General features: G+C 33.2%; 2 protein-coding genes across 2 annotated transcripts in view; both read right to left on the bottom strand.

Annotated features, from left to right (window-relative positions):
- Positions 1-1,884: 1,884 nt before the first annotated feature.
- LOC125064994 overlaps positions 1,885-24,319 on the bottom strand; it is a 72,281-nt gene continuing 49,846 nt past the window's right edge. Inside the window, exons 2-9 of the mRNA XM_047672370.1 lie at positions 8,083-8,142; positions 7,217-7,355; positions 6,207-6,337; positions 5,438-5,547; positions 4,945-5,090; positions 4,196-4,403; positions 2,962-3,078; positions 1,885-2,510 (exon numbers count right to left, since the gene is read on the bottom strand). Coding sequence (XP_047528326.1) covers positions 2,393-2,510; positions 2,962-3,078; positions 4,196-4,403; positions 4,945-5,090; positions 5,438-5,547; positions 6,207-6,337; positions 7,217-7,355; positions 8,083-8,142 — 1,029 coding nt within the window. The 3' untranslated portion in view covers positions 1,885-2,392. The remainder of the gene's footprint in view (positions 2,511-2,961; positions 3,079-4,195; positions 4,404-4,944; positions 5,091-5,437; positions 5,548-6,206; positions 6,338-7,216; positions 7,356-8,082; positions 8,143-24,319) is intronic.
- LOC125064655 lies at positions 20,130-20,555 on the bottom strand. Its single transcript, XM_047671814.1, has one exon. It carries the CDS (start codon positions 20,553-20,555, stop codon positions 20,130-20,132), a length of 426 nt encoding a protein of 141 aa, XP_047527770.1.

Here is a 24,319-nt window from a genome sequence, read left to right as displayed (position 1 = left end):
GAACGAGACGACACTCGGCACCGGCGGCCGTCGTTTTGGTACTGCTTCGCGAACCGGTTCCTTTCACGTGTAACTGACTAAGCACTCTATTTTGATCGCCGTAAGGACTATTATTGTATGAATATTAAACCAGTTATAAAGAACTACTTTGGATTTGAAGTAACGAATATGCTACAATGAATCTTATGTCTATATAAATACAATACAAATTTGGTTGTAGAAGAAAAGACTAAATCGAAAAACCTGTTTCTTGGTACCGCTGCGCGAACCGGTTCCGATCACGCGTAACAGACTAAGCACTTTATTTTGATCGCCGTAAGGACTATTATTGTATGAATATTAAACCAGTTATAAAGAACTACTTTGGATTTGAAGTAACGAATATGCTACAATGAATCTTATTACTATAAAAATACAATACAAATTTGGTTGTAGAAGAATAGACTACATTGAAAAACCTGTTTCTTGGTACCGCTGCGCGAACCGGTTCCGATCACGCGTAACAGACTAAGCACTTTATTTTGATCGCCGTAAGGACTATTATTGTATGAATATTAAACCAGTTATAAAGAACTACTTTGGATTTGAATCTTATTCCTACAGAAATACAAATTCAAATTTGGTTGTAGAAGAATTAAAAAATTATGAAACAAAAAACAAAGTTTTCGTAGGCTCCTTATACGCTTATTATTTTTTTATTACAGATTTAGTATTAACTGCTTGTAACCGGGTAATCCTCAGCCGTAATAGTTGAAATTACAAATAATTTAAAAATATTTCTTAACTTTCTGTTTTTTTAAATGCAAATAAGTGCGTGACGTAGAATTAATCCAAATAAATTATAAAGTCGAAGTCTATTTTCAAAATTATATAATATGACTCCAGTGTTGAATATACATTATTTCAGTAAAGTATCGTAAATCGAACCTATGAAAACAAACCGGTTTTTTTTATAACCAGTTCGAAGAACTGTTTTGTAAATGTAAAAAACCGGTTCGTTTCGTTTTACGTAAAATCTGAAATGACCCAGCACTACCGGCTGATAATAAAATGAAGTTTTAAATTTAGTGTTGCCGTTTTATTTTTGTGAGTGTTTTTTTTTGTCGAATGGCACAAATAATGACAGTTGTACACAATCGCATTTAACGTCAATATCTTAATAAGATTCTATGATTATAATTATTATTATCGCATGTTATACAATGAAAATTTAGTAGGACTTTAATGGATAGGGATGGGTACCACGCATAAAATATTCTACCAAAAAAACAGCAATAATTGGTATTGTTCCGGCTTGAAGTCTGAGTGCGTCAGTGTAAATACAGGCACAAGGGATATAATGATGATAGGGTTATAAAAATGTTTGATGATTCATATCCGATCAAATCAAAATCATATCAGAAAAGAAAATACCCTGACCGGAGAAAATCCAGCGAAACATTAAAAAATATAATCAGTGGGCTTTTTTAACAATTGGTGATTGTTTGCATATATTTAATAATCAAACAAATAGCTTATCAGCCTATATTGTATGTACATATTTACTTTTCCTTATAAAAGCATTAGGCCCGAGGCTATACATTATTATAGTAGCCATTATTAGCTGGACAATGATCGTATTGATATCGTTTCCATTATCCCAAAGTACTTTTGGAGTGACTAAAACACACCAAGTGAACTAAATCATACAACTACAAAGTTAACTTTTGCGATTGCTGCAAATCTGAATCTACCCTCCAACTTCTTTAACTGCCTAGCAAGGTGGTTATTTGATATCAGTTATCCAATATCTTGGCATGCAAAATATTCAAATGAAACAGGACTTAATTAAAAATATTTATTATTATATTGTACAAAGATCCTTATTCATAAGTACGCGTGGCAACACCAAACATAAAATATAGATATAAAATCTCGTATTGTTGATTTACAAGAATTACGTATAATATATACAGCTGTACATTAGGTCTATAGAACTTTTAAGAAAACAGAATATTCAATAAAACAAAGGATAAATATTGAAGAGGAACGCAAATTAATAATATTTATAGTTTTATTATATTAATCAAACATAGGAAGGATTTCATCGACAAGATATTTTCAATAAGTTGCTTTTAAATAATCATTCATTTTCAATAAGTCGTGTATGTTTTTTATTTTTCCAGTTTTGTCTTAGATAGCCAGTTATGATATTTATATAGATAATATCAATCAAATGTAATGTGCTTGCAATGTCATTGAAATATTAAGGAAAATAATTGTAAGAATTTTATTATGGACAAAAGGATAAGACGATATAGTAAGGACGCTATTAAGTACGGCGCGGTAATTACGAGCATTTTGCAAACAATTGCAAGCTTCAGTTTTGGGCGCCACTGGTACCAGTTTCATGCTAATAGCAGCGACACCTATCTTTGGGGCAGCGCGGCGGATACACGATGCACTGGTCCATGCAGTACACGTCGGCACCTTCCCGACCCTCCAACTCACCAACTGCTTCGCAGACTTGTCTGGGGATTGTTTTCAAGAGATACTTTTAAACTACATATATTTAAATGATTTTTTGTTCCATATGTGAAGATCTGTTTCACAAAAATAGTAATCGTGAACAATGAATTCAGTTTTATTTGAAATATAATTTTTATTTTCAATTTATCGAAACCATAATCAAATTTTGTTTTTACGCCATATAATGTGTGTGATTAATTTTCGAAGGTTTTTTACTATGATGTTTTAAGTAAGCCTGCTAATGTTTCATTGCTGAGCAAAGTCCTCCTCGACTATTGAGGAGTAGATTTGGGATTTATTCGTCTACAGAATTCCAATGCGGGTTTGTAGATACACAAGTGACTAAATTTCGTCAAACATATGCAGACTTCCTTACAGTTCCTCAAGTTTTCCGGTGACTTTTTCTGGGTTTGGTCTCGAAAAATTCACGTTAGAGCTGTTATGAATACTTACGGGCATTGGCACAGATTCTCAGGACAATTGGGAGGGTACCGCAGGCAGTTAGTCTGACACCAGCTTAACATTCCAGGTATTACACGGTAACTAAGAGATGGCAGACAGACTTGATCTCTGAAATTATTTAAAAAGCAATAAGAAAAAATAAACCTTAAAAAGATTTTTACATGCATGGAAGAGTAACGTTGAACAATTTCATTTGAGCTAAAAATATAAGGAAGAGAAATATTTAGGGCCGCACTTAAATAATCTGCTAATAGTATCGATTACGTTCAAGTTTTATACATTTCTATCAGTTATAAGGTTAGATAACAATAATAAGTGTCAGGAAAATTTCACCAGTAGATCAGAAACTCCTTAATATACCAAAATATATTTCAGTATACCAAAGAACATTTACATTTAGAGAAACATAAGACCATCGTGCATATGAAAAGGTACATTATCGCCTTATTAACATCTACATTCCTTGGACTTAAATGAATACTGGATAATATCTTAGATGAACATCAATTTGGCGATAAATGATTAATGCTACCAAATCGAACAGAGACCGAAAGTTCAAAATTGCAATACAACTATAGGATAGATTATATCAACAAACAAAAACCTTATCAAAATATACAGGACAACATAGATCAATAGAACAGAGAAACGAAAAATTTACAAGAAGTCCGAATTATAAATATAAGTCACAATATGTTAGTCACATTTCATATAAAAAACCTAAAATACAAGATGAAAATTAGAATTATTCACAACATGTAAAGTCCCAAAGAATCGGAGGATTTTCCGACACCATTGTCCCAATCCCATCATTCCGAGAACACAAAACAAATACCTAATGACGTGAGGACCTACGTCCGTCTCTGTTTCACTATCAGATATATCGTTGCTGAAAGAAAATCAGTGATTTTATACAGTGCCAACATGTAACAATTTCATATTATCTGGTTAGGCCGTTATCTTTTTTTACCTAATAGCACGAAATTTCTCTCTTTGTAATCCTTTCTGTATATATCTGAAATATTAAGCATATGAATATTCGATACTTATAGTACATAAAAATACCTACGTAAACGCTACTTACAATGCTAAACAATATATTTTTATATATTTAATATAAATCGATAAATAATAATTAACAAAAGAGATATATATACATTTCAATTTTAAACATATAAATTTGATATTAAAATATACAAATATAACAAGGTCTTTGAACACCAACCTGACAACAAGAGGGTAGACGTTTTGAGGCATGTTATAGTCCCTGTAGTACAACAAGAACGGGTTGTCTTTCCGCAGGTCACCAGCAAACGCTGGCGGAAGACCACCGGTGCTGGTCACTACACTCACATCCGCGCAGTTCCTAAATGTTTCAGAGCGACCACATCCGACAGCTTCCGTGCCGTTTGGACATATACCCCACATGTTTCCTGGATATCAACGATTGGAATATTATTAGTAAAAGGGAAGGCTGATTATGCCAAGTTCGTCGGTGTGGATGTTGCGTCACTGTACAACAATACATAAATATAGATTATAGTTCTGAAATACAGGGCCACTGGTAGTATTGTGTTACGTAACATCATCAGGGTAGGTAACACTCTCGATCAGTTATTCTACCGTCAAATTTTGTTGTTTTTCGGTTTAAGTCAATGATCTACTATAATCTAAAGCACAAAAGTTCTTACGTCCCAAAATTTGGCGTGAAGGATACTTAATATTTATTGCAAATGACTATAAACTGTAGTAATGGCCGCTTACTGTGGTAAGGGGAAGGCAAATCGGCAAACTGGTATGATAAGTTTACTCATCTGCCGCCCTAGGTACTATAAATACAATCGAAAGCAAAAATCCATTTCGCTTTAACGCCTTTTGTTATTTTATCGATCATTTATACTGCTATTTAAGATCAAATAATTTTAAATATTTATGTTTCGACCTGACAGTGATATGTATACATTTGCATCTCACCTGTATAATATGTCCATTGTAAGACACACTGCGTACAAGTTACGTAAGGAGGTAACCTCACTCGGTACCTGAATTGTTCTTTCTTGGCAGTATCTAGAGGTATTAGGAATCTGTCCTCTCGTGTTCCGGATATGTAAAGCGGGTACCTAAAATTCAATGGCGATTTATATAATGACACGAGAGTAATATTAATTAAAATTATAGTTATTTCGTTTATTATAGTACGTGGATATATACGCTTAGATTAAATTTATTTAAATATTATATAATATATTTAAATATTATTGGAAAAGCGATAAAATTAAAAAAAAAATACCCCTTGAAATCAGAACTTAATTTCGACACGATTTGCACATATTTAAATGTTTTTTTTTAAGATTTACTTTTTATTTATTTAGTAATCATGAATTTAAACCAGTTAATTAAATTGTAGTGTATACGTAAAGATTTAAAAAAAATTGCAACACGTGTTAATAAAGGGTCGTTTTATTACCTGTCAAAGCACTCTTGTGTCGCTTCTTGTTTCGGATTGTTGTTCGGACAGAGCTTTAGTATAAATGTGCCAAGATGATTCGCCGTTAATTCCACTTCTATTTCTATTTCCTAAAATCAAATAAAACACCAATATAGTTATGGATCTCGTGTTAAAAAGAATGTTTGGAGCTTATATCATCACGCAGCTGTGCAAATCGGCGGATATACAAAATTTGACACTCAACCAATGACGCGTTGTAGTCACAATGTTTTACTTGACTCGCACATAAAGACGAGATTGTTTGTAAAGACAAAATCAGAATGGTGTAAGCCCTGATTTTAACCCTCGATACTCGATTAAGAAAGAAAGACGTGGGGTCTCACTTCGGGTAAATTAAAAGTATTTTAGATTCCATTTTCGAAATTAGCATTTGCCTAATACAGTCAGACAATTCATCGTTACTCTCCATACTCCACACTCTCCACTCTCTGACAGACTCTCCTATCGAAAGAAAGTTTGCAGCGTATTTCTACTTCTTCAAATCGGACTGGTGGTTTACTTGTGGAAGATACTACACAACAAGTAGATTTTCAAGCACGAGATGAACTATATACGCAAATTAAGCACTTGATGATTAAATTAACTGAGAAATTATACATTTCACTGGGCCATCTCTGCTCTGCATAAAATGAGCTCTTACAAAATAGCACTGCAGTTAAACTAAAATATTATCATATTTGTAAGTGGTTGAATTGATTCTTATAAAATTAAAAATATGTAATTCCACCTGTCCAACGCTGTAGTGTCTGGTTATGATGCCCTTGCCGTACATCCCTCCGGCCTCATGAGGCCGCGGTTCATTGAGGTTATCTGCGTCACCACACACACCACACCGTCCTGAGTTCTGCTCCCACTGGACTAAACACACGCTTAATTAGTTTAGTGGACCAAATTAGTAGACGAGGGAATTGCTTTTTTTTACGTTTGTATTGTTATATCTGTGCTTATAATTACTCAAACGAGAGTACAGTACTATAAATTATAAATATTTATTATATGGCGGTAGAATATGTTTAGCAATTATTTTTATAAATCTTAAATAATATTAGAATTATGATTATTATCGAAAAAATAGGACATTTTTAACAAATGTATTCTGATATCTTGAAAAATAAACGGATAATACAGAGTACAATAAACTTTAAATGCAAACTACTTGTCCATATACAACCTTAAAATGTTTGCTAATATTCTGAATGCAATGATTGTCACCCAGACAATTTCTTATGAGCTGACGTAATTTTTTTTCTCGAATTGCACGACTGACCGGTCAAGTGGTTCTTCAGTAAACTAAATTAATATAAAAAAAACTAAGATGTCTTAATCTATGTACAAATATATTCAAGCAGTAATGACTATTAATGTTGTTAGTGAACAAACGTTTCGAAACTTAAAAAATCTTTTTTGTGTAATGCTAATTAAAAATATTTATGCGCTTTTGATCGGCAGAAGTTAACCGCGGCTGTGATGTGCATTGAAATGAAAAATAGATAAACTTTTAAATAAACTCGACGAAGAGCGCAGATGTACTAGGTTTTAGAACCAAAAGCAAAATATGGCACGCACGTGCTTTAAATTAAGCTAAATTTCGCGGTTAACAATTACGTAAACAGATTAATTATCAGTAATTTTTTCAAGCGGTAAATTCTGTGCATAAATCCAGATCAACTCTTCGGCGTTCTCAATGAAAGGTCCTAAAGTATCATTAAAATTAGTTGAATTAACAGGAATTCTGACCGGCATATCCACCACAGAAGAGTTCGTTGTCATTATAGTTGACAGGGTTTGGAAAACCAAACCTCCACATAGAATTACGCGCAGGAGGGTCCATAAGACGACCATGTCCTTCTGCGCCACGACGAGCACTGCCTAACATCTGGAAATCGGATTAATTGGTTTATAACTTGAACATCTGAAATATTTCATTCAGATTGATAGAGGTCGACACTGTTTGGTCGACACAAACCGACGTACAGAGTTTCAATCTACCTGTATTGTTTTATGGAAAGTTTTCTTGATATTTACTTTGTTTTTCAGCAATAAAACTACAGGACTTCAACATCTAACCCATTCAACTGTCTCCTTATGAGTTTATAAAATTAAATAATTTCTTGATTAATATCAGTTGTTAAACGCTGTCATAATTATTTAGACATTACATTTATACCAACTTCAAAAAATGATGATGTAATAATCATCAGCAATAAATATAATACCTATCACACATATCTTTTTAGAAAGACCAGACTTTTTTGTAATAGATATTTTTAAGACAGTTCTAATAAAAATGCCAAGCATTAGCATTAGCAGCCCGTAAATGTCCCACTGCTGGGATAAAGGCCTCCTCTCCCTTTGAGGAGAAGGTTTGGAGCATATTCCACCACGCTGCTCCAATGCGGGTTGGCGGAATACACATGTGGCAGAATTTTTGCCAAAAATGCCAAACAATGATTTATTATTAATATATAATATTATTAATATTTTTTTCGGTAAATTTTCAGGACATTTTGATAACGTTATGGCAAAAATCGTTTAGCTTTTAAATATATAATTGGAGTATAAATAACATATGATTATGTTGAAATGAATTGTAAATTACTTACTTGCAGCAAAAATATCCAATATGTGAGAAATGATGGTCCACCACGTCTCCTTATTTCCATCTAAAACAAGTGATTAAAATTTAATTAACTTAAAGTTTGCCAGACTATATTATATATATATACATATGTATTAATATATTAAATATATTAATATAAAAAAAAATGCTAAATTAATATATTTGGTATTCAAAATGTGAAAATTAATTGTAGTTGTAGTCGATAAACTACTTAATGGAAGTCAAGTTTTATAAAATATTGTTCTACTTCTGATAATACATAATATCATTATTATTATAATTTCTTTTAAACGCTATTAGGTAAATAAGGTTCAGTTATGTTTATAAATATTGCGGACACAGTGTTTGTTAGAATACAATACTTTACCAACATTAGAAACGCAACAAACCAATTTACAAAATTTTTTTTGGGGCTTTGAATGAGCCCGTCTACCATTGTAGACAAGGGGAAACGAAATTTTGTTCTGGTTACAGGCACAATGTACATACTCGTAAGATCAAGGTTCGCAAAGTAGTAAATATTTCTTAGAGCACCAATGTCTATGGGAATTGGTTACCACTTAAAATCAGGTGCCCAATTTGGCCCCCAACTAATCTTACAGAAAATTAAATAACAATAAAAAAAAATGTGTATATATCTGAAAGAACCTTTAAATCGTAATCAGCATTTGTAAACTAACGAAATAAATGTTTTTTAAGGTACACCGTAATTGAATTTATGTTAAATTGAATTTATGATAATGATAGTGTTAAGAAGATCATGGCTACATCTCCGCCGATTTACTCTTTAATTACAGTTATTATTAACATTTTATCCGGTTAATGGTCCTTAATTTATACATATTCTGATCGATCATAATTTTGCGATCTTTGAGAATACCTCATAGTGAAAATAGCAAACTAAATAGTCTACCAACTTAAGTAGAAGAATTATCAAATCATAATTAGTAATCACAATATGCGCGGAGAAAAAAAACAACGCATGTTACATAGATACAGACAACACTCACACTTTTGAATAACAAAACAGAAAAATCGTCAAAATTGCCTGCATGAAAACATACCATAGGTAATTTATTATTTATTTATGTATTAATCATTAATATGGCTGTAAAATTTAAATATTTTTTTTGTTAAAAAAAATCCAAAGAATCCTATAAAAATAAAAATCCTAGTGTCTTTATATAAATGAGTCCATTAAAACAAAAAATAAAGTTCAATGTTATAAGGCGGACAAACAGTATATTAGCGATCGCGTCTTACTTCGTCGGTAGCTGTCTCAATGAATCTGTGATTATACTCCATTTATTATCGTGATTTTAACAGCTGATAAATATCTGATATTTATAATCACGATTAAGATAAAATGATGTATTGTTAAAGAGCACACGTTCGTATTGACCGATAAAACGCTTGGTTTTTGTTAATTAATATCATGTGAGTAATCTTTCGTTTGCCCTTATCCATTATTTAGGGTTGCCACGGTGTTTTTTCTTCTATCCAACTGTATTTTAAGTCATAACTTCAGTCACTCTTTATAAAATAAAACAAAGAAATGTACAACTTGCGGTCTTATAATATAATAACGAATAACGTTTTTACGCGTTTCCCCCACATGAAGCGGGATTCGCCGGTGTCGAGAACGTCTAGTGTGCCTCAGAACACCGAAATACCCACTAAAAATCCCACATTGACCCCTCCGTCTCATTGGGGTCATCACGGGTTCGTTTGATACCGTAACGCCCTTAAATAACATCCCGAAATAATACTGAATTGTTTTATGTTATAAACAAATTATTAACTGTCTCGATAGTCGTTACCAGTAGTTAACATATAAGGCTTCACATGCCGAGGTCCTAGGTTCTTATTTAAAACCTACACTTACATTACTCGTTCTTGGATTTTGCACCGTTTTTTCGAATTTTGCCGTTCTATCGAATTATGGTATTTTGTATATAGCGAGATCGAATTCCTCTCAATCAATAAAGTATATAGCTTTTCCTCAACACTAAACAAACATTCGTTTATAAAAACAAAACGTGACAAATCACGACTTATTTCATGACTCATATATTAAGCTTGTTCGCGAAATGATTCTCGCAAATAATTTACATATAATGACGAATTAAAGTTGATACCATAAGCATTTTGTACATTTCCGATTTGAATATAAACTCTAATATTTTAGAAATAAAGTACATATTAGTTTGGTTTTGATAAATATTTAATTAAGTAGTTAGGTATTAGTCAAAAGCTTAAAATACAATACAGAATCAAGATTACACAGTTGTGTTTGATGTTTACTGTTTATGTGAGACAAATCTATTGTATACAAGATGAAGATGTATGACTGTACTTCTCAGGTCTGGGGTTTTACTTTCCCAAGTATCAGCTTCGATGAGAAAACATGTGTCACATACAGCAGCTCATCATCATTAAAAAATAAAATTTCAGATCAGCTGCTATTCTAAGAAAACGTTCGATACTCCCCGCAGAACACAATCCTGTAATGTCAGGTGTACATTTGACATGACTAAATAGAATAAGACTAAGAGCCGATATGGCCCAGTTGTTAGAACGCAAGCATCTTAACCGATGATTACGGGTTCAAATCCAGGCAGGCACCACTGAATTATCATGTGCTTAATTTATCTCGTGCTCGGCAGTGAAGGAAAACATCGTGAGGAAACCTGCATGTGTCTAATTTCAACGAAATTCTGCCACATGTGTATTCCACCAACCCGCATTGGAACAGCGTGGTGGAATATGCTCCAAAGCAGGCCTTAGCCATCCGTGAGAAATTTAGAGGCTGTTAATGTAATGTAATGTAAAAATATAATTATAAAATTTAAAGAAATACGTATTGAGATCTTATTAAACAACACAGCTAGTTTTTGAAAACATCTTCCTCGAATTACAAATTATCCATTTTCATAATCGTCTACTTAGTAAGTCTTAACATGTCTGTAACGATCATTAAACGAATAACGGTTTTTTTTCTAGAATGATAATGTTATGTAAATAATTAGATATTTTTGACTGCCAAGGTCGGTTGTTAACTGAACGTCAAAATTTATTGACACGGTAATGTCAATGCACTTAAACTTAAACATATTACCAGTGGAGGGTCATCCGAAGTTCAAGATATAATTAAAACGGTACAATATCAAGTGAGTGGAATCTGCCTAGATGAGCCACCGGGAACTCATTTAATTTTGACTTTAGTAGCATATAGCAATATCCGTATATGGGTATTCGTTTTGTTGTCCATTAAGTTACTGGAGATGAACATCTATGATCTTGGGGCTATTTTTTAATGTCTACATTAAAAAATAACCTCCAAAAAGACAACATGCACAATGCAATAATTTTTATCAAATAAAGTCGCTACCAAACCCTTGTTAGCAATACAGTGTAGGCAAAATAATTTATTATCCTTATTTATCTTGTATCGAAATCTTAGCATAAGTTGAAAAATGGTGGACCTTGTTACATTATTCAACAAACATAAGTGTTACCCAAAGGAAAAAATAAACTTAAAGGTCGACATTTTCGGATAAATATCTAATATTTATTTTATTGTGATGCATTTATTTTTATTACTTTTTCGAATATGTGTAGTATAAAATAATATGTATGTTAATACAAATCATTATAAGTTGGTACTAGGCAAATTAAAGAATCGAACTTTATGAGTAGCGTAGCAATCATATTGAAAGGTGGTGTGATGCACCAAGACCCCTAATGTGACCCAAAGAGCAACATCCAAAAAAAGTAAACTTACTTATTAATAACAACTAGATTATATTTCAATATAGCAATACCATAAAATAATTGACATAATTATATTTGACATTTTTTGATTACTTTTTTTTTTAATTAAGAATATCACCTACATTAGATGACAAAACAAAAGTCACAGGTAAAGAAACAGCATTATTTATAATATGTATATTTTAATAAATAATCTGTTAATAAATGCAGAGGACCAATTTTTTATCTTTGCATCGCCGCACCGAAGCCTTTATTCTGCTGGAAACACCACTGAATATTAAAGGTAAACACTAAATGTCCCAAGCCTTGCAACTCCTTCTTTCTTAAAAGGAGAAGAATCTGTATCTGTATAGCATTTCAAATATACCTTAATTCAATTATCTCTCATTGAGCTAACTTAAAATAACCGTTTAATTGCGAGTCAGACTCGCGCACTGAGGGTTCCGCATCTCTGTTACAATACTGATAGGTACACTGATGGAACAAGAAATTTACGACTTTCGGATTTTTTAAAGGTTTATTTTTACACAGCTCCAAGGACGGCAGACCTCACTATATGGTATTAATTTCAACTTTATATGTCTATGCGCTGCTGAGAAACGAGGTCTTGACGAAAAGACGGACTCACACACAGACAAGGCAAGGAAGTGATCTTATAAGGGCTTCTTTGCACCTTTAGAGGTACGGAACCCTAAAAATAGATCGTAAATATTTCTTACAACGCTAATAACTACAGGCCTATTTGACAATCTACATTTTATTTTAAGTTATGTAAAAAAACATAGCCGCAAATGTTGCGAAAGATACAATTTAAAAAGCTAAATCATAACCTCCTTTTTTATTTCTGTCGGCAAAAATGTTAAATTGTATCATTTCTCGTAAACATGTCTCAACACGTAATGAAGCCTAATAAACGAATAATCGCTTAAAATAAATAAAGTACCCCCATTAATAACGCTCTTTGTTATTCGTTTTTTTTTTTATACAAACAAGAAAAGATTAATTCCAAATCGATTATAAAATGACATGGGATAAACCTTTCTTATAAAAAATTATAAGGTTTTTGTTACGTTTTAAAACGAATATTAAAATGTTTTAAATTTTATGATTAATAGAACTTAGGCACTGTTTTGATTTTAAAATTAATGAAGTCATATTTGTAACTGGCGACTCGACCCATCTTCGCACGGTTGTAATTTTATTTATTTTTATTGGCTCGAAGTCCCTATGAGAAAACTCGGTGAAATGCTAAATGATTATAAGTTTCCTGAATCTTTTCAATTGCCTGAGCATTTTTCTGTTATGTAAAAAACTTTTACAAAGTATTAGAAAACTCTATAAAAGATAAATGAAATAGGTAAAGACGTCATGTTATGTTGTGACCAAGGCACTTGCCTTTCATAGTTATAATATAGCAATTAATACTATGTTACGACTACAGTCATATAAACCTCAGATGAGAAAATTCAAAACAAGGTACGCGACGTATGTTTTACTATTAATATTTAAATTGAAAAGTCAGAGCTGAATGTTTTAGACAAACATATTTATATTTATTAGACTTAATTAGTTAGTTACATACATAGTTAACAAACAATATTATTATTTTATTTTTTTTAATAAAACTGTATTAACCATCGTGAACGAAGACAGTGGTAGTTAAGGCTTGTAAAACGAATTTTTACGATATTATCATAAAAGTTCTTACTATAATTATTTACCAATAACATAATAATACTGGATTTAATAAGTTCTAGGTACGACGACAAATTGATATTTTAAAACTCACAAAATAACCTTAAACACGATACTTTATACGAGACCGACATTAAATTTCGTCAGATATTTCTTTATGGTTATTTATTATCGATCGTTTAAAATAATCGCTCGAAATCAAACTGAATTCATACAATCATGTGGTAATTCTCTGCATGATTATTAACTTCGATAAAGCCCCTCTATCGAATCTACTAACTGAAAAAGGTAATGATACGTTCTCGATTCTATTCGGATCCAACTTAGATATTCCTCACAGAAGTTTCTTACTTATTTATATCTTTTACGAAACGAAAAACGGTTGGACAGCAACGATTTCGATTCGATTGCGACAATTCCATATGTTAGTAAAATTATTGCCCTACCCTATTAGTCTAAAATGAAGTGGTTGGTGAATTGCGATTCAACGTGGAAATGCTGCTAGCATTCTTGCCACCATTCAACGCGGTCATGATTTATACAGAACTATTTTTAATTCACATTTTAGATATATATTTAAGGACATAATGTTAATAATTCTTATGGCTTATAACGTCTTCTGGTTCAAATCTTGGATATGAAAATGTTTTATTGATTTATCTCCCGAAAAATCAGTATTTCTATTTATATGCCAACTTCTTTAGAGTAAGAAAATTCTAAATTTCAATCGATATATGTATATAATGTAATAAATTAGGCATATTACTCGAGACATGATTATAAAGATGATAATATAAGCGTTATTAAGAGGACAGTCCTTGCGGAACGCTAAAATAGCGCTTACTATTTTCAAAATATTTTGAAACTGGAGCATTGATTATGTATAAAAAAATACATTCAGTATGTGAATAGATATATCTCAAGTTTTACCGGATCATATTTATAAAATATATATCAATAACTTAGTAAATTCATCGTCAACATCACTCCAAATACTGAAATCGACCTTTTCTATTAACATTTTTAAGCTATTTAGCGTGTAGTTTATACATGTATTTTTGGTTAAATGGGAACACAAAAGTGTAAATAATAAATTCACCATGTTCAATTTCTATTATATCACACAATATTATAGTAATTTTTATTTAAATATTGCTTACTTTTTGGCATTCGTCGTCCATACTATTTAGTATGGAGAAAATAATTTGACGGTTTTGACTTATTATTCGACATTTCTGTCAATAAATTTTCAGTCCCTCCCCAGAGCCCAGGGTGAGAGCACGTCAGTTTTTATTTCGAGCCGAGGCTTATAATTTCGCGAAACGTCTACGCACACATAGATAAGTTAGCATAAGGGTGGGGCGCGAGTGTCGTTTGATGCAATTGTTAATTTTTACTTTTTAAAATAGTTTTGGACTTTTTTGTAACAAACTATAATATATTTGTTACACTTAAGTACATAAACTAGGTAAATGCGATAATTAATCACATAGTAAGAAAATCAAATCTAAAAAGTGTACGAAGGGTAACCTCTTTCCCCTAATGTCGAATTAAAAGTACAAAATTGTAAGAATAAACATAGTGAATACCTGAATATACCTGAATGTAATGTAATGTTTACACTATCCTGCTTATTTTTTTTTTCTAAATTCGAAATTTAAAACGAACGCCAACTCATACCATTACTCATGTCGTTTAGTTCGTCTTGTTAATTTCTAATTATTTAAATGCTTTATTAAAATAGTGCATTGTGCTAAGAAAAAACGGTTGATACACATTCCATTTTGTATTGATGCTATACTTAGTACCTTTCATGACCAGATAACATCAACGACCCACCCCCCTGATTTTTGTGTAATATAAAATAATTTTAATTGAATTATTTCATAAAAATACGTAATTAAATTCGAAATTTAAAACGAACGCCAACTCATACCATTACTCATGTCGTTTAGTTCGTCTTGTTAATTTCTAATTATTTAAATGCTTTATTAAAATAGTGCATTGTGCTAAGAAAAAACGGTTGATACACATTCCATTTTGTATTGATGCTATACTTAGTACCTTTCATGACCAGATACCATCAACGACCCACCCCCCTGATTTTTGTGTAATATAAAATAATTTTAATTGAATTATTTCATAAAAATACGTAATTAAATTTTTAATAATAAAGACTTGTTTAACCAAGAAAAAGTATTTTGTCTTTAGTTTTTTGTTAGTTAAAAAAAATATTTGATTAATATTTACCTATTATTATTTATAAAATTTATGTTCTTTACACCCTTATTTGGTATATTTACCAACCTTAAAATATCTAGAAAATATTAATTGTGTAGTTAGACAAATGCGGTTGAAACAATAAAAATCATAATGTATATTAAGCATCTTAATGCACTCTGACCGCACCCTATGCTAACAAATAATTTATAATTGTGTTTGCGAGTGACAACCTTATAGCTAATACATTACTCGTAATTAAATATATTTTAATAAATCCTACGTTATGAACGCGCAATGAAAATTTAATTTATTCGTTGCACCTAAAACAAGCAACTAATTCTGTCCGGGGATGCGTACGATACACTGCATAATGCAACTGTATTATTGGAAAGTACCTATGTGTGTGTTCAAAAATAAATTCTTACGCTTACAAACTACGCTCTTAAATTGGAAACTCAAAATGTTATTGTTTCAGTCGGTTATCCGAACGTCAATTTCGCAACGAAGGATTTATTGGTTGCATGTAGTTTGGAATCAAATCAAAGCAATGTTTGTTTCGGATTCGTTCGATAATAGTTTAGTAACCTCGCTTAATATTCATGACATAAATATAATTTTTACCCTATAGCACTCAGGAATATTCTATTAATGAATTTTTTAATTGAATTTGATCATTATCAGTTACTCCATGCATACAAACAAACAAATTTTACTGCATACTGAATGAGTGAAGCGAATTAAGTAATGTAAATTTAAAACTTTGATTGTAACTTCTGGTATTTGTAATCCCAACACTTATAAAGGTGATCGTTATAACACATGAAGTAATAATATATTTTTTGTAAGAAAACTCAATTACTATACACAATACATCGTAAGCGCTGAATCGCTTGGCGTTAATCGGTTGATTTAATAGCGTCCACAGTTTTCATTTATTTACCAAACTGCTCGTTTTCATTATCGATAGTATCAACGAAATTTATTAAAAATCGTATAATGTTACACCATGCGTAATTTGTTTACGTTCATATAAATTTTTTAGTCAAGATTATTCATTCGATAAATATTTGATGTATGCGTTAAAATGTCTTATGTAAATTCTGTATAAAGCTTTTTTTTTTTCTTTTTTTTTGTATTATATAACTAGTGGGTCGCTTGCGAATCTTCGCGTTTATTCAACGTATTTTTAGGAATTTCGAAACCTATGACAGATTTTGTTTTGATTTAATTTCATTTTAAGCTGACGACGTCTGTTCGCGCGTTTGGTTTTTTTTTTAAGCAGCCATAGCGCCGATCTCTACCCGGCCAGTAAGTTTTTTCCGCTCTGTATAATTAATTATTTCTTAAATCGTAACCATTTAATAAATTGCAATCAAGAATCTTCTGAATTTTCTGCACATCTTCTGCTGGAGCTCTTCAAAATAAGACCATAACCGATCTTTTACATGCAGCTATCGTCCCATAATCACTGGGCCAAAAATCAGCTTACGCTAATAATATATAGGCTACGTTATAATTCGCAAAAATAAATACCTCTATAACCAAACTGTATACCTATATATCGAGTGCATTTTATCGTCTCCTCTAACTCACACGTCATTCCCGTCTTTACTTATAGCCAATGGAAGTAGAAAAAAATGATAAACGAACCTTATATTCGCGTATTTCATGCGATTTGCTAATAAGGCTATATTATGAACTATCGTATTACTCTTCAAAGTCTCTTTTATTAAGGAGTAGTCTCAAAGTTTATTCAAATTACATACAAATTAGAATCTGCAATCTTCGCTTTCGATCGACGAGTTTTATCCAACTGCCATCTCGGTTCTTTTAAATAATTGACTGTATTGAGAGCAGCTGATTCAGTATAGGTTGACAATCAACTCGTTTTTTTTTTTTAATATACAAGAATAATAAAAAGAAAGCCGAGATGGCCCAGTGGTTGAACGCGTGCATCTTAACCGATGATTTCGGGTTCAAACCCAGGCAAGCACTGAATTTTCATGTGCTTAATTTGTGTTTATAATTCATCTCGTGCTCGGTAGTGAAGGAAACCTGCATGTGTCTAATTTCAACGAATTTCTGCCACATGCGTTTTCTATCAACCCGAAATGGAGCATCCCGGTGGAATATGCTCCAAACCTTCTCCTCAAAGGGAGAGGAGACCTTAGCCTAGCAGTGGGAAATTTACAGGCTGCTAATGTAATGTTAATAAAAGGAAAACATTGGAGGTGGTGTTTTATTCAAAAAACAACTTGAACTTATTAATACATTGGTTTTTAAAAAATATTTAAAATGTATCTAATTTATTCAAATAAATGAATTAAATGTGGTGGGTTTTCTGGTCAGGTAAAATAGCCATTACAAGTGAATTAAATAGTCAATGTTAATAAGAATGAATGTTTGTATGCGTTCCTGAACCATTCATTAGATTGTGATGGATACTAGGGTGAGTTGTTCGGCGTACGCCCGAGACGGTTTATAGTACACAAAAACAATTATTTTAGCTAGTGCAATACATGATATACCTTCAATATGAAAGTCTATGTAGAAGCGATACTGGGGCGTGTATCAAATAAGAAGTACATAAACGGATAACAATTTTATTGTTATCCGTTTATGTACTTATTATATTAGTTCACGCATAGCTTGTCTAATTTAATTGAAACATTTAGAATCGTTTTTGTTTTATGAATGAATGTTTACGATATTACTACTACGGTACTATTAACGGTACGGTACTATTAACGCACAATAGGTGGTTGAACTTTCACCCCTTTTATGTACCATCGAATCTATCATCAGTTATTCTACTCCTTAAATGTGCTAGTATCTCTGAAGGAGGAACCACTATCGTGTATAAAACAGTCAGCCTTTTGACACCATTTAATTTTAAAAAAAGTTTGATAAGTTCATGCTTTTATCAAGTTGATATTTGCGTGATAATGTAATGTCTCGTTATTTAATCATAATTATTCTATCAAGTCGAAATTAAGTATCACCGCGATCTTTATTCGGTTCAAAAAATGGCGCCTGTCATTGCGATTGACAGTAAGATTGGTTTAAAAAAAATAAGATTTCAGATTCTGGTATTTATATCATTTTTAAAAGGATTTATATGATATTGCTTCTGTTTTTACGAAAATGTCAACCAAGCTTTAAGACATTATAATTCAAGTACATTTGAGCTGTCCAGAAACTTCTTTGACATTCCTTACATCGATAATGCGCCACCTGCTATGGGAACTAAGATGTTCTGTCTAACAGATACCATACTAAACTAGAACTATTTGTACTCGTAAAAAAAAATGTACAAAAATATATTATATTATGCTTTCGTCATTAAATTGCTTTGAGTAAAATAATACAGGTATAATTAAAAAAAAAAAAAGACCGAAATCATGAACACAATAATTGATTGGAAGTAGGCGGATGTTCGACGACTTGAGGAAAAATGTGTTGTGTTCCTAGAAAATATGATCGTAATTTTGTAATTCAATGAAATCAATTATGCCAAGGTGTAATATCGGATTCCGGGGACAGGCCTGAATATGGGGAAGGGCCAAAAAACCTAGAGTATCGATATCCGTGCACATTACACCTTATAAATTATTTATGAGTTATCTCAGCTCATTATATTACTTATAGCGGCCTACAAAACAATTGTATATGGTAAAAGGCACTTTAACGAAGACAACCATTATATTAATTTATTATTATTTGTTTTGTATCGCAATTACAATCAGATTTTTGTAATAACTTATATTTATGTATATAAGCTAGCGTGTTGTCAGCGGGTTTGTTCGAACGGATTTAATTAAATGATTATTATTATTAAAGTGCATAAAATTTTTAAAAGACTCGTCGTCGTAGATGGTGTTCGATCCACTAGTCTCTGGGATAACACTCACTCCCTCTGGCGTTGAAATAAAACAACCAGTGATATGGTGTAATCGACTGTATATGTCACAAACCACAAGTACAGGACCGACTACGAATACAATTCGAGTACAATCTTTATACTAATGAAGTACGATTACACCATTGAGATATCCACGCAGGCCCGCATAGGCCCCGGGGTAACTGGTCGGGGCGATGGCCCCCTACAGTGGTGGCAACGCCGTCTGCAACTACAGACGGGTCACTGGGTGGATTATTATCCGTGATGTCTGAACTGGGTGGGATTCACGCCACTGAGCGATCGAGCCTTCGGCGATCAGTGAGCTACGGCGGATCCCGCTCTGATATGTCCGTGTGATGGCTTCACCCGTCACGCAGCGGGGTCGAGTTCGCCGGTAGATCCCGGCGAGCGCCCGTCAACCTGTGACGAGGAAGCGGTCATTTCTGGATGAGGTCGCGTGGTAATCCTCTTGGGTCCGGTGGTCGCCGATGGTATGGCGCAATACCCCGCAGATGCTGGGACGGCGCTCCGTCGGCCCTCGCGAACATAGAGGTACTCAGGCGGCGAACGTAGTCATCGAGGCTCTCTATATGCAGATCTCTTGCTATCACTGCGTTCCTGACGTATCGGGGGGCTCCGGTGATGGTGCGAAGCGCTAGAGACTGCTGCGCCCGCAACGACTTGCGGCTTGTTTCGCTTGTCAGCGCGTACCACGCTGGGGCCGCGTAGGTGAGTCGCGTGCGGATGTACGCTTTGTATACGCACAATTTCACACGGAGTGGCAGGTGTGACGCCAGAATGGGACGCAGGAGGGTTCTCGCCGTGCGCGTCTGCGCTACTACGTTCTTAACATGGTGTCGCATTGAGAGCTTCCTGTCGATGGTCACGCCTAGGTACTTTACGATTACAAATCGAATTACAAATCGAGTACATCTCTACTTATAAAAGTAGCAAAGCCAAACGATAGCGCGATTTAAATGACGCACAGCGCCATTTAGCGACAACCAGTGTAACAATTATACAGATGGTATGGCAGTTAAAGATGTTTAATTAAATTCAAATACTACAGTGATGTATAACTTTCGCTTGGCAAGCCCATATTAATAACCCCTAAAGCTACGAAACTCGTAACTTAAGATCAATATAAATTATGTGATACTTGTTTAAAAGTTAACACATTACTTATTTACACATAATATTACTTGAAACATAGATATATATTTTTTAACTAATCTATACATTCACTAAGACGTTTATTTCTAAAATTAATAAATAGATGACAAAGAACGATGCGGTTCAATTTTCAGTCTAACAATTTCTTCTAATGATAAAGATACTTTATATACACACAGTGTGTTCACGTGGCTATAATTGGAATAAGCGCAGTTTAAGTTGACCAATGTTAAGTTAGGCTCTCCGAGATGATCGCGCGTGTAGCATTCATTTTATACTAACAGCGTCGGTATAAGTTACAATTCAGTGATACAAAGAATGCGTGAACGCATATAATAGATGCGAAAGTAAGCATAACTTCATATATTTATGAGAAGATTAATAAAACCGCCTGTGATTGCTAATCAAATATCCAAAAACAACATTTTTTTACATAAGCAGCCTGTAAATTTTCCACTGCTGAGCTAAAGGCCTCCTCTCCGTTTGAGGAGAAGGTTTGGAGCATAATCCACCACGCTGCTCCAATGCGGGTTGGTGGAATACACATGTGGCAGAATTTCGTTGAAATTAGACACATGCAGGTTTCCTCACGATGTTTTCCTTCACCGCCGAGCACGAGATGAATTTTTAGCATTAGCATTAGCAGCCAGTAAATTTTCCCACTGCTGGGCTAAAGACCTCCTCTCCCTTTGAGGAGAAGGTTTGGAGCATATTCCACCACACTGCTCCAATGCGGGTTGGTGGAATACACATGTGGCAGAATTTCGTTGAAATTAGACACATGCAGGTTTCCTCACGATGTTTTCCTTCACCGCCGAGCACGAGATGAATTATAAACACAAATTAAGCACATGAAAATTCAGTGGTATCTGCCTGGGTTTGAACCCGGAATCATCGGTTAAGATGCACGCGGTCTAATCAATGGGCCATCTCGGCCGTCTTGGCCATAATTTCTTAGATTTATAAGTTTATTTTTTTCCACATACAAACATACATTTAAACAAAACTTTATTATATGTTTATTGTCGGGCTATAATCAACGTGCCAACTACGTTTTTTTTATACTAATTACAAATTTTAATGCAATGGTATAACACTACACTTGTATCAGAATGCCTCAGCCACAATACACGATAAATCCAGCCAAAGGTCAACTTTAAATGGTTTTTTGATCAAACTCGTAAAAGAAAGATAATTGCGCTTTTGTTTGTTAATATAAGTATCAGATCGTAAATATCCCACTGCTGGGCAAAACTTTGGTCCTCACCTTTACAGGACTTATATCTCCTTTGATGGATTTAGTTGCTAAATGCCTGCCCTTTAAGGAGATGTTATATTAAATCGAAAATCCAGTAATGTCCAATTGTTGAACGATGTATTTCTCTTCTGAGCACAGCCTTGCTTATTTCAACATATTATTCCACAGCAGATGGTATTATATGGATATATTAGTATGTATGCAAAGTAATAGTAGGAAACATCATCAATCATCCAGAAACAGAGTGATTCAAGAGGACGGTTTATACGTATAATACTTGCATATGTAATACTTGAAAAAATGTAATAGAAAAACAGAGAATTTCAACTTTCCTAGCCGGAAAAAAGAGGATTATTATTTTTATGTTTGGTCTTCGATTTGAAAGTTCTATAGACTCTCATTGTACCCGTGTGATCCCGAGACGGGTAGCTACTGTATACATATATCAGAATTTATTTCGTAATATAGGTTACCTCATTCCTTCTCCGCTGAGCACGAATGGAAAATTCAGAGAGGCGACTTAAGGTATTTGACATAAGTAATTTTTATTTTTTTTTATCATTTCGGTCTCAGACGTGCCCTTTCAAATCCTACTCTGATTAAAATAACCTGAATTTATGTTTTCATCAGAGACACGATCAGATAAATTTAATAAAGATGGAGTACCTTTATTTTAAATTAGGCCGTCGAGTTGAGATAATGTGACAAGCTATACGTCTTACCGATTTTGAATTTAATCCTGCGTCGGGTATAATCCATCCTTTTTACAGATATTTAAGTATATGGTACATGTATCGATCGTAATCTGGGCTTGTTATTGATTTCGGAATGTGTGAAACTATGGCAATTTACTTGATGGTAGAGATTTGTACAAGCCCGCCAAATAGCAGTAGTTGTGTTCCGCTTCAAGGATGAGTAAGCCAGTGTAATTATGTATGTACAGGCACAAAGGACATAACATCTTAGTTATCAAGGTTGGTGGCGCAAGGAATGGTTGGCGATGTAAGGAATGGTTAATATTTCTTACAGCGTCGTTGTCTATGGGTGGTGATCAGAAGGCCAAGTATAGAAAAAAAATATTGAAACGTAACTTAACCCGCCATAACGAAACGCCTTCATAACGAACGTTTCAGTGTAATGTGTGAGTATGTATGTAATAAAGACTGAATAGTGGATTATTCTTTATACGGTTTCAAAATAAAAGACCAGAGAATAAGTTACACAGAACATCTGATAGATATTACATAGAAATATTATATTTTTCAATCATAAACCGATAATGTAAATCAATGTAGTATTAAGTTTCGAAGCGTCAGTATTTGTAATAATTGTAATATTTGTTATAGTTGTAAGGCATGTCAAACGATAGTATACCCGGAGTTAAGATCCCGACTCCTTGGGTTATTGTGGTACCTACTTGGGTCACAAGCTTTGTAGTAAGTTTCAATCTCTGATTTTTTATGACATAGTCGGACGGACATATTCGCCATCTTATGTTAAGTGGTCACCACCAATAAAAATATTTCGTAATTTTCGTAAGAAATATCAACCATTCCTTAAAATAGCAATGCTCCACCAACCTTAGAAACTAAGAAGTTTTGTTGTCTGTGACTGTTTTTACACTGGCCCATTCACCTTTCAAGCCGGAACAGCAATACTAATACTAATATTGTTATATGCTATTTGGCGGAACCTACCAACTAGGCTTGCACTAGACAACCAAGTAGAATGGAAATAAGCAGTACCCACTCTTATATATAAAAAAGTAAAAAAGGCGAACAGACTGCTAGCTAAGTTATCTTTAAGTAAAAAGCTGATTTATCATTGGTTATACTTAAAACAATCTCAATGCTTCAGTTGCCAAATATAATATCAATAATAAATATATATTTAAATGTATAACTAAAAGTTCTAGTTGGATAATTATTAAGTGTCAATCGATTTTACTTATTAATACTTAATAACCATAAATACAATCGCCGTTGATCGTTAATTTTTTTTTACATTCGAGTATAACAAAAAGTAATATAGTAGTTATCTAGTCTAGGATTTATATAATTGGTGTTTTTGACTTATTTGGTACGCGGTTTATGCCCTTGGCATTCAAACGACATTGGACCGGGGGCTCGTCTTGCGCTCACCGTGCACCGTCGCGACAGACTTACGAACGAATAGACATGTCTGAGAGAATTGTCT

Source organism: Vanessa atalanta, chromosome 6 (assembly GCF_905147765.1).
Source record: "Vanessa atalanta chromosome 6, ilVanAtal1.2, whole genome shotgun sequence".
NCBI classification, from domain to species: domain Eukaryota; kingdom Metazoa; phylum Arthropoda; class Insecta; order Lepidoptera; family Nymphalidae; genus Vanessa; species Vanessa atalanta.
This window is presented reverse-complemented; position numbering and strand designations above follow the sequence as displayed.